The following is an 11,349-nucleotide window of genomic DNA, read 5'->3' on the forward strand; positions in this document are numbered from 1 at the left end:
AGATAGGCGGTGAAATTACCCGTAATTGGAGACCATTTAAAAACATAATAACTTCTTTGTTTCCTCAGCAGGAGGTTCAGGGCTGGGGAAGCTTTTTGATTAGAACTGGAGATGAGTTAGCTATAAAACTACTGAGCCAAGCCTTACCCAGATTCATGCAGTGTGTGCGTGTGTGTGTCTGTGCATGTGCTTGAGTTCAGTCTGTCTGCCAAAATGCAAAAATTAATAACTGGATGAAGCAGGATTATTAGGGTCCAGCGATGGTTCGAAAGGGACCAATTGGAAATAAAAATAAATAAATCACCGCACTAATTTCCACATGAGGCAGCAGGAACAAGCAAACAGGCTTGTAAAATCTCAGCGCTTCGATGCTAAACGCGAAGTTACGAAAAAATTTAAATGGAGCATGAAAACATGTATTAAAATCCAGCTGGAAACATGCCACAGCATCTTTAACAAAGATGTGTATGTGGTAGCAAATTGTCACCGTTCCACCGAAGAGGATAGTGGAAGTAAGCTTAGGGGTGTGTGCCACTTAGGATGGGGGGAATAATGTTGTGTAGCATATAATGGATTTGCATTGTGGCAAACAGAGACAGATGGCAGAGAGGGGTGCGTGTTTCTGTGTGCTATGTGTTTGCTAGCTTGGACACACACACACATACACACGCACACTCGCAACACTGCGTAGCACAATGTGTGCGGAGAAGAAATCCCTAAGGCACATTATGTATGCTGCCGCTCGCTCACCCAAGCCAAGGGTCTCAGTTCATTTGGTTTTTAACTGTTATAAATTGTCTCACTTGACTCCATCTTCCCTCCCCTGTACAACAGGCCTGGAGCAATTTCTACACACAGAGCGGCCAGAGTCTAAACTTAGAAGCCACATAAGATTTTGAAATACTCACAAGCTGGATCCATACTGCTATAAAAACGTATATGACACAGACCCCAGCTGATCTACAGATGTCATACAGTGCGGCCTGTGTATACACAGAGAGCCTATACGTGCATACAAAGATATTCGAATGTCAACATTTACACATATCAAGAAGTGTACCAAGTGCAACGAAGAAAAGTCTTCTTCCAAATGCCCACTTTGCATCTTTTTACAATTGATGTTGATGCTGTGTGTGTGTGTTTTGTGTAATTGTGTGTCTGTAAACAGGTGTATGGGCTTATGGTGTAAAATCTTTTTAACCGGATGAAATTTCACACTTGTAGCTCTCAAAAGTAATCACTGAATTACAGCCTTTAAATATAATCTCCAGTTTCACACACATGCACACACACACAGAAACCCATGCACACAAGTACACACAGTCCTCCACTTGTTCTCGGATCTAAAGTCCTGAAATAACAATTTGGTAAAAACTGAGTTACGGTGATTTACGGTGAAAATACCGATTTGATCTGAGTCTGAGCCAACATCAGCAGATTCTAAGTGAATAACTTTGCTACATTAGATGTGTTTATGAATGGTGATCATGCAAAAGGGTGTTTAATAGCTCCCGCAGACTAAATTAAGATGTGAGGAGACCCTCCAGCTGATGATTAGACAAGGGACTAGAAAGTGACTTCTGGTGATAAGACGAATACAAAAAACATACACACTCAAGTGCGCGCACACACAAATAGAGGCGCACATAGCGTCAATTAACATGAACATGTGTCTTTGGGGAATTATATTTCAATTAGCTTTAGCTTTCCTTTGAGACCATAATGGTAAAACAAGTGCATAGTTGTGCAATTGTGGATGTCGTAAATCCTGCTTTTCAATTAGTATCATGTAATACTTCCATATTGTTAATGTATATGCACAAGTTAAGCAGTTAAGGGCCAAATTGGTGTTTTGCAGAATATAAAAGAACCATTAAATTAAAATGAAGTATATGCACGGAAAGTTTTATGCAGCTGCCACTAATGCAGCTGCATTTTAACGCTGATTTAAAAGTAAATTATAGCAATGAGAAATGATAAAGTGCTGCCATCCATTAAAAAAAATGTAGAATCATCATTAGGAGGAAATGCAAAAAAGGATGCGAGCCATTTAAGGGGTTGCTTTATGAAACAGAAGCAGAGAATGTGAGTGCACCTGTGGGATTCTCCACGGATACGGGTTCATTTCCTGTTTCGACCAGACTATACAAGAAGACAAAAAAGAATTTAGAAAAACGCCTCAAATCTTTAGCCCTGAAGTTGCATCTCTCTCTCTCTCTCTACCCTATTGTGTTTTGGTCTGCTTCCAAAATGTTTCACCGTTTTTTCCTGTAAACTCTTCCTGACAACTCAGATTTGATGAAAACAAATATGTGTGCACGCGGACAGGGAAAGATGAATCTTTGCCACCAAAAGAGCAGCAATAAAGTGGGGAAAAAAGCCAAGATTTTGAAGCTGCATCCCACGTTGGGTCAATATTATCAGAGCAAATGCAGACCATGAAAACAAGAGATTTGGCAGGTTTTGTTTTTGGTTTTTTTCCTCCACACTGCCGGGTTTTTGTTTTCACATTTGTACATGTTTATTTACTGTATACAGAAAATATGGCTCTGTGAGTATCTTTCTGTACATAATATGGGCTAACTCTGCTGGCCAAATTATTTTGTCTGTTAGGAACAGAGTCCACAAACAAATAACACCGTCGGGGCACGGCATATAAGTAGGCAAAGTTGAGAAGAAGGAAATCACTCTTACACTCTTACACTGACTCTGGCCCTCTGTGAATTGTGGGAAAAGAAGCTGTCAGATGAAAGAGCACATGGAATAAAATATAAAGAACTTATCAAGGCTCAGAGTTCTCAGACAGGAAACCCTATGATAACCTGAAGAGCACAGTAGGTTAAACTGAAAGCACATCAAATCAGCCCGTTCGATTCTGTAAGGTCTTTGTATGTGTGTGAGATTAAGAAGCAGAAAACAATGCAGCTATCTTTAGTTTTCTTTCATTTCTCCTTTACTTTTCACTCTGAATGTTCTTGTACTGTTTTGAGCAAAAGTGAAAAGACACTCTCCCTGCAACACTCTCTGTAGGGAGAGCTTTAATCCAAAAGGTGATTGTGTTTGTGTCTCTTTATTCCATAGTGTTTGAGATTAGTAACACATGGTTTGTCAAAGACTGGAGCTTCAGATTAGCTACTCGCTAATCCTTTGGAATTCACTGCTAATACAGACATCACATATGCAAGCATGCGTACACACAGACACACTAACACCCAATAACGCTGTCTGTCTCCTTCCCGATGGGTGCGCGTGTGATTAATTTTCAGGGTGAGATGATATCTGCTCTCTGTAGTCAGACTCAAACTAAAAGCAGCTAAACACAGAGGTCTGCCTACAAGATGGAATGAAACGGCTAGCCTTAAGTACCTTCATGAGAATGACGCATCATACTGAATCGGTGCTGTGGTCAGAGAAGGCTGATGAACGTCATACATTGACACAAGCACTTTAGTTCATCTTCTTACTTGTACACATAAAAAGCAGCATTTTAACTTTGAAGAAAAGCCCCATCAGCTGATATGTTAGCTGAGCTCGCACACTTATTTCCCCTACCGGGAGGTCTATTTAGGGTGCAAACTTGCTGTCTGCTGATGCCGCTGCTGCAGCCAAATCCACCTGTGGGCTTGTATTTTCACCATTCTCCACGGAAAGCTGCATTTGATCTCTCCCTTCTCACGCTTTGGGCTGCCTTTAAATTACACTTTGCTTAAGAGATACGAAACACAGCCCTGACGCCAAAATACAAATCTACATTTATTCTACACGGATTGTTTACAAAGATGTTTATTTGTGAGGGAAAAGGTTTGTTTGACACTTTCTGTGTTTCAGTTCTCTAACAGCATCATGAGCATATGAATCTACTCGAAAACGTCTGTCAACTGGGTTAATCTAATATACTATTTATTAAAATTAAAATACCACTTATACTACTTCTAAATATGACGTGCTCTTGAACTTCTGCCTGGCAGCATAACTGCAAAGGTTTTTTTTTTTTTTTTTTTTTTAAACATTTACACTTGAAATGTGCAGTGATTAAAAAGACCACAGTATCAGACAGAAAATCATTCAAGACTATTTCTATATTTCAGGTGATAGTCAGCAGGATTTGTAAAACCCTGCATTATAGAATTCAACAAGCTGCGTGTCTGCTTTAAAGCTATTTGATTTGTGCGTTTACCTGCAAAATGGGTCGACCTGGAAGCATTGAACGTACATAAAAAACATCAGCACATATGTCACTGTGTTTAGACATGCAATGAAAGGTAAATGGCATTTATACACCGCTTTTCTAGCTGCATTAAAAGCACATCATACATAAGCCACATTTACTACTTTCTCATTCACATCAATACATTTAATACATACAGGGCTTTCTACTTCACACAAACACAGACACACACTAAGGTTTGAGGAGCGGCATCTTGCCCAAGGACACTTTAAATCACAGACACTCTGTTCTACCTTTGGAACCACAGCCAGCCCATCCTACAGGCAGGATGAGTCATGCCACCACTTCATATCTGGAGATACTTAGCAATGGGCACATACTAATTTGGCAATGTTAACTGCAGTTTTCATCATGACAGAAAGAATTCCACGACTTAAAAAAAAATCAGTTCATTTTATTTTTGGAATTTTGAGTTGAATTTCAGCTTGATAACGTCCTCTATATAACAAACACTTCTGAAGTTGTGTGGTTTAACAATGACACTCCGTCTGCCTGGCATTGGTGTCTCTGCTGCGTCACTCGGTGTGGGTGCATCCTATTTTGCAGGCTCATATAAATGCCTCAGAGATTTCCAGAGACTGGTTTAGTAACTGAGCTATTGGCTAGCACTCTACACACTGGAGGACATTTGCATAAAAACATTTTATTTCGCCCATGTGTCTTACTACATGTGTTTTTGCCACCTCTGAATCTCTGCCATCTGCGACAACATGTGTATTAAGCTTAACAATGCTTGGCCTCCTGCCTCTTCTTGCCTCATTTTATCCCTGTGTTTAAATACAGCAAAAGAGTCTCTGTATTTAACTTATCATAGCTTTGTATTCCCAAGCAAAACCTGTCCACATGCACTGGTTTAGTGATATGGAAACAGTTGGAACAGGTGGCAGGATCACAATGTTTTTGCTTTTTTTTTTTCTTCTGGAGCAGTTCTGGAGTGACACATCTCTGCTCTGCCATGAAGAGCGGAAGAGCGTGTAAGCTCTGAATCTTACTATGTTCCCCTCCAGCCTCCTCCTCCTTTCTGTTTTAACTTTTTTAACACCTGGACTAACAAAAGACTGGCTTTGATCATGGGAAATCCCTTGGCAGAGCAGCAATGAATCCACAGTGGAGCTCCAAGTGTGTGTGTGTACTATGCAATGCACATAGTGCCAGTGTTGCTAGACTGAGTGTTCTCAGTACCGGAGCTTCATAGCCCGGGTAAAAGGTACCAGAGTACACCACATGCGGTTTGCGTCAAAGCATGACCGTGAAAACACACGCACACACACAGAAGTGGGAGGGAAAGTGCAAGTGAGCACGAAAGACAGAAATCTTGTTTTTCCCGTGTAATCAGTGGCTCTGTAAACACACACACACACACACAAGGCTGCTTGTTATCAGAAGCTTTCCCACGCTGCTGTGGTACAAAGCTCCACACCAGGATGGGAGGATGAAGAGAGGGAGGGATGGACGGAAGTACAGAGGGATGGAGGGTCAGTCTTCAGCAGCTTAGACTCACTGCAGGGATAAACACATCCCTCAGCGGGGGTCTGTATTTAGGGTAGCAAGATCAGAGTTCAAAACAGACAGACTGCCAGGCAGGCAAAGCGACAAGGAACAGACAGAGCAGCAAAGATAAACTAGCATCCAAACAGCAAACAACAACCAGCGCACATATCACACACTTTAGTTGAGGAGATTGCACATTCCTCCTCCACACCTCTGCTCCCACATTACTCTTACATCAACTCCTCTATTCTAGAACATCTCCCTGTTTCTCTGTCACTCGCTGCCTCTATCTCCCCTCGCCTGCTGCTCAGCCCTGAGCGCTTACGTAAGAGACCCATTTGCATAACAGGCTGTTTTCTCTGGCTACGGCATGGGCACATGAAACACACAGAATAATATGCTAACAACTCGGGCTGTTGGTAAACAACGACCTCCATCACAACATTTCGCGTTCGCACTATATGTGGCACAGGTCTCGTCGGTGACAGAAATTTAGAGTCTCGGGATCTCTTGATGCCAGCTGGCTTGAGGCCAGAGGGGCTGAAACAGCTGTCATTTACGGAGCGCGCGGATATGTCTTCGGCTTGATAGACTTCATTCAGGTGGAGGCTGAACTGCCTGCTGTGTGAAACCTATGCAATAATAGGCCTTGCACCTAGAGATGACTGTTCAAATCAAGCAGCCTAGCATTATCCTCTTCAGGGTTAGGACGAGAGGGAAAGAGCCTCATGTGAGTGTGTGTGTGGTGGGGAGCCACACATGCAACGAGCTCTGCTGTTGGCGGAATGCTTATGGCTTTGCTAAGGCCTCTTCAAACATAAGCTATAAACATAGGGCACGCATTTATAGGAATATATGCAAACACACATACCCATAATCAAATGCACACATACTCACAGAGCATGCCAGCCTTAAGAGAATGAGCAGGAAAAAGAAAGGCTCTGGAACATCAGTAAATCCTGCAATGGAAGCTGTCAGATATACCCTGAGATACCTTATTACAAACCCATTCATTAAGTCAAGAATTGCTCTAATCATGCGGTTATTAAGAAAGGACTGCTCTCTCTCATTTCGCTCTTATGCACACACACACACGTGCACTTCAAAGAGACAACAACAAATGATCAAGGGAATCAAGCACAAATGCTCTCTTATTTGAGATTTCTCTTTTTCCTCAAGTCAAGATGTCGCTAATTTTGCCTTTCATGTTGATACATTTGCCACGCAGTTCTTTAAATACATCATGATATCATTTGAAACGGGGGGGTGAAGTGGACTAAAAGGTTTGTGTGGCAAACGTGGCCCTGCTGAGAGACTAACAGTTGTGTCAAAGTAAATTCATCCCCTCTCCTGCCGGTCCATTCCAGAATCTCAAGAACCTGTGTTCCCTCTTTTACTTTGTACATAAATAGGAATACTATAATGTCAATTTGGATGACTAAAGGGCTGAACGCCATTCAGCGCTTAATATAGAGGTTACGGAGAATTTATGTAAAAATGATGCTGAAATGTACAGTAGAATTTGCATCAGGTTTTCAGTGGTATCAGTATGACGTGTATTCTCAAAATCAGAGTCTAAAATACCACAACAGCACATTTTCATTTTTTTTCTTTTATATACATTCCAAACCGACAAACGTTTAATAATCATAACATCAAAGATGGCATTTGCCATCTGATCTATGGACATTTATGTGTGTCTCCATTTAAAAGAAGTTAACATGTCAAAACAAAAACTGAAAAATTACATATAGTGCCACTTTGTTTGGATTCTAGTCTTTGCCAATGTTGCATTCCTAGTAAAAGCAGTTGACCTTGACCCCCAATGTCACCTTACTCATGTTTACAGTTGGATTATCTGATGCCTAAAAACAGCTGCAAGCTGTTTTTAGTTGTCAAAAATAAATAAGAAGGTTGAAATAACAGAATATTTTGAAATCACACACCTTTAAGACTCAACTGAAATCGGAAATAGTCGTACAGTATATTTTATACTAGCACTGTGAGGCTTAATCTGAGTGAAGGACATTAAGATTATGAGCAATCATTTCGGAATGAAAACTTTTGAGAATTTATCACAAAAACTCTGTCAATCCCATATCAACCCATGTACGTGTGGTCGTCAATCCAGGCTTCCTTAAATCGGTACTTACGCACAAGCCGCCCGAGCTGACCGTACGCAAAAACGCAGATATCTCTACAGAGCAGACTAACCATAAGTCTCAATCATGAATTAAAACAGGGAAATGCACTCAGCAAACAAAAAGCTCCGCATGTCAAAGAGCTTCTAAAGCTGCCTTAACAAGCAGTGCCAAACTGTTCGGTGCGCAAAAAGCTGCCAGTGTCTCCGGCACTCATTTAAGTGCTGCAAGTCAAAAACAACCGCGGGGGACGGTTATTGTGATCATTTTGAGGTGTGTCTTTTTTCTTTTTTTTTTGGACAACCAATAACGCACAGGACACAACATCAATATCATAAAGACACAGATGCGACAGACTTTAGGCTTTCGCGCTTGGGTTGAGGACCCGTGCCCAGTGCATACATTTATGAAAACAGGATATTCTACCCAACCTGGCTGTTACAGGGCACGCTTTCTTCTCTAGCTGCCTCGCGTTTTCACACAAACGCGCATCCATTCATCACACGTATACAGTATACGCGCAGGCACAGAGACACGTATAGCACATGTGAATGAGAAGCTCTATCTGTGAGTGTGTGTGTGTATGTGTAACGGAGAGGAGGTTTATCCTGCCCTGCTGTTGGCCTGGAACATGCGCGTATACACATCACGCACATAGACAACTCACGCACGTACGCACCACCCGTCCCAGGCTCACCTTTAAGAAGAATCCCATAAATAGTGTAGAGGGTGAAAATCAAATGACTCTTGAGTTTCATCCTGTCTTCCCCTTGTCTTGCTCCCGTCTTTCCGCGCTTATTTCTCCTCTCCAATTCTGGATCTGTAACCGGACGGCTTTGTCAGCTTATCCAGGTAGACTTGGGAGTGTGCCTTTTGTGCGTCTCTTGGAGACGGGGAACGGGGTTAATGCAAACCGACTTCCCGACCCGCAATCTGTCTTGCTTTGGAATACGTAAAAAGTCTCGGTCATCAAAAACAATATTTTGGGTGTTCTTTCACGAATGCACCGCCAGTAAGGTGTAGAGTTAGTTTCCGGTCCTCTGAACAGGAACCGAAAACCTCAGGAACCAAGAAGAGTTGTCCTCCGGTAACAGGATGAATGCCGTTGCCTTACTACTGTCTGCCCCGCTCTTGGTCTGCTGTGGCGTCCACAGCGAAGGGAACACGAGTGGATTGTTTGAGTCCCGCCCACACGGTTCTGACTGACATGAAAGGTGAACCAATCAGAGCGACCCGCGGGGGAGGGAAGCTGGAGGGGAGAGCGTCTGTGCGTTTGCGTGTGCCATGCGCGTGCGCGATGCATACTGCAAGAAATATCGCTTTCAACAAGGTTTTAGACATTCACTGTTAAAATATGATTCAGTCTCAGCAGAAGGAAGGTCAGTGAGATGAGTTAATCCCCCTCCCCCCCGCACAGGAAAGTGGACAAAGCTTGTCGAGTCAGTGATACTAATCTTTGCAAATGTCTGAAGGCAGCTGTTTCGTGGTAACCTGGAATGTTCTCGCTCAGTAGCAGAATTCTTTTGTGTGCGTGTGTGTTTTATTATATGAACAATAAAAAGAGTTAGATAACCCATATGCAAGTATGCTGTCACGCACCACTCTATAAACATACGTTTGAAAATTGTGCAACTCTGCAGTTGCGCCTCTTATAAGTAAAACGAATACACTGCATGAGTGATGATGACCAATACAGTTTGAATAATAAAGCTGGGACGAAGGCAGCATAAGGGGCGGAAACACTGGGAAATTCGTAAATTAATTCTTATTTAAATTTCCCTGTAAACAATCTGAATCAGCCACTGCAGAACTGGTAAAACGATTCAGCTGTTTGAGTGGGACCTGTGATTTCAGCCTCTGAAGTGTGGCGTGAAATGCATTGTTTCCGGGATGCTGCTACTGGGCACTGCCTAATCGACACAGACCGATCATTTTTTACAGTGTACTCGTGGAATGGACTCTGAATTCAAAACACAGAAGGTGCGTGTTGACACGCTCCTGAGCGTGAGCTGCCCTCCTGCATGAACTGGGTAACTCACGTACACGTTTCATCTCTTTCCGCGCGGTTGATGGTGATGATCAAGGTTAGAGAACTGTGAAGTATTAGGGTTGACAAATACCCGAGCTTTGAAGATTGTCTTGCAGGGGACAATCTGGCGGATGGTGAGGTTAAGTGGGATGTGAGGGGACAAGGCAGCATATAGGTATGAGGGACACAGATAGAAAAGGCAGTTAAGACTGAAGCAGGAAAAGAAAGAGCAGGTCCCACAATACGAGGGCATGGTGAGACTGACATGTCGGGACTGAGGACTCATGGCTGAGGTATGTGATCATGTATGATCGTCACATTTTAATGTAGTTTTGTATGTTGAAAGGGTGGTCTGAGAAACTGAATTTGGATGGTTAGGTCACAATCATACTGTCTGTCTATAAGGAACACAGAAATTAATTAGGATTGTTTATCACTAAACAGACTTTTGTGTACTGGTAGGACCATATGACGTATCTATTGCCCTTTAGGTTCTGTGCTTCAGCAGATACCTCTTGGAGTGGTGTTTACTTTTAAAGAAATAGTATTTTAATATCTATATGGTCATTGTGTTTATTTGTTTTAAACATACAAGAAGTTTGTAGTGCAGGAAAAAAAGTACCTCATACAATTTTGAGTGTAATTTTGTTATTATTATTTTTATTCACATGGCCATAGTACATATGTAGCACTCGTTTCATTTTTCAGTAAAATTTGTTTAAATGTGTTAAATATCAAGTGAAAAAAAAGTTTGTAATCACAAGTTTATTTTGTTTTCCAATAAAAAGAAAACAAACAGACAAACAAAGACATTGCTGGAACATTGTATATGTTTTCATATTGTTATTTCATCAGTTATAACCTGTTACTGTAATGTGCAAAAGAAATTCATAACATCCCATGCCTATATGTTCTTGTCAGTCTAAAAACGTATTATCTAGCTTTATATAGCATTATTATCACTTTTTTTTTTATCACTTTATCAATTATCAATCTAGTAACCTTGAAGGAGAGCTTGAATATACCATGATATTTTAAATATTTATATGCTACTTTCTATATGTTGACAATATGTACTTGTAGTTATAAGGTTTTATGTCAGTTTTTGACCACAAAATTATTACATTGGCCTTGAAGACCTTGGTGGATATAAGGCCAAATTTTAATTAATTTAATTACATGACCCCACTCTCTACCCCTACAAAGTTTTATCAGAATTCAGTGAAAGCTTTTCGAGCTATTGAGTTTACAGACGCAATGATAAAACACACACAAGCACCACCACAAACATGACCCCCTTGGCAAAGGTAATAAAAAACGATGGTACCAAACAGAGGGTTTGATTTAACGTGTAACTAGCTATATGTAAGACAGCTTTTTGGCCAATTTGCAAGTATTCAAAACTTACTCAACACATTGTAGTAATAGTAAAATGTATTTCTTAGGCAGCTGTTGCTGAT

The 11,349-nt window shown here is 41.3% G+C and overlaps 1 protein-coding gene across 3 annotated transcripts in view; it reads right to left on the reverse strand.

The window, feature by feature from the left end:
* cadm2a (cell adhesion molecule 2a) overlaps positions 1-9,033 on the reverse strand; it is a 211,103-nt gene extending 202,070 nt beyond the window's left edge. For 2 of the 3 annotated variants that reach the window (XM_040033149.1, XM_040033148.1), the window contains exon 1: positions 8,558-9,033. In XM_040033149.1, the coding sequence (XP_039889083.1) occupies positions 8,558-8,618 (61 nt within the window). In that variant the 5' untranslated portion in view covers positions 8,619-9,033. The remainder of the gene's footprint in view (positions 1-8,557) is intronic. The other variant, XM_040033150.1, reaches the window with a different exon arrangement.
* Between the last annotated feature and the right edge of the window lie 2,316 nt (positions 9,034-11,349).

Source organism: Simochromis diagramma, unplaced genomic scaffold, assembly GCF_900408965.1.
Source record: "Simochromis diagramma unplaced genomic scaffold, fSimDia1.1 OVJJ01000216.1, whole genome shotgun sequence".
Taxonomy (NCBI): domain Eukaryota; kingdom Metazoa; phylum Chordata; class Actinopteri; order Cichliformes; family Cichlidae; genus Simochromis; species Simochromis diagramma.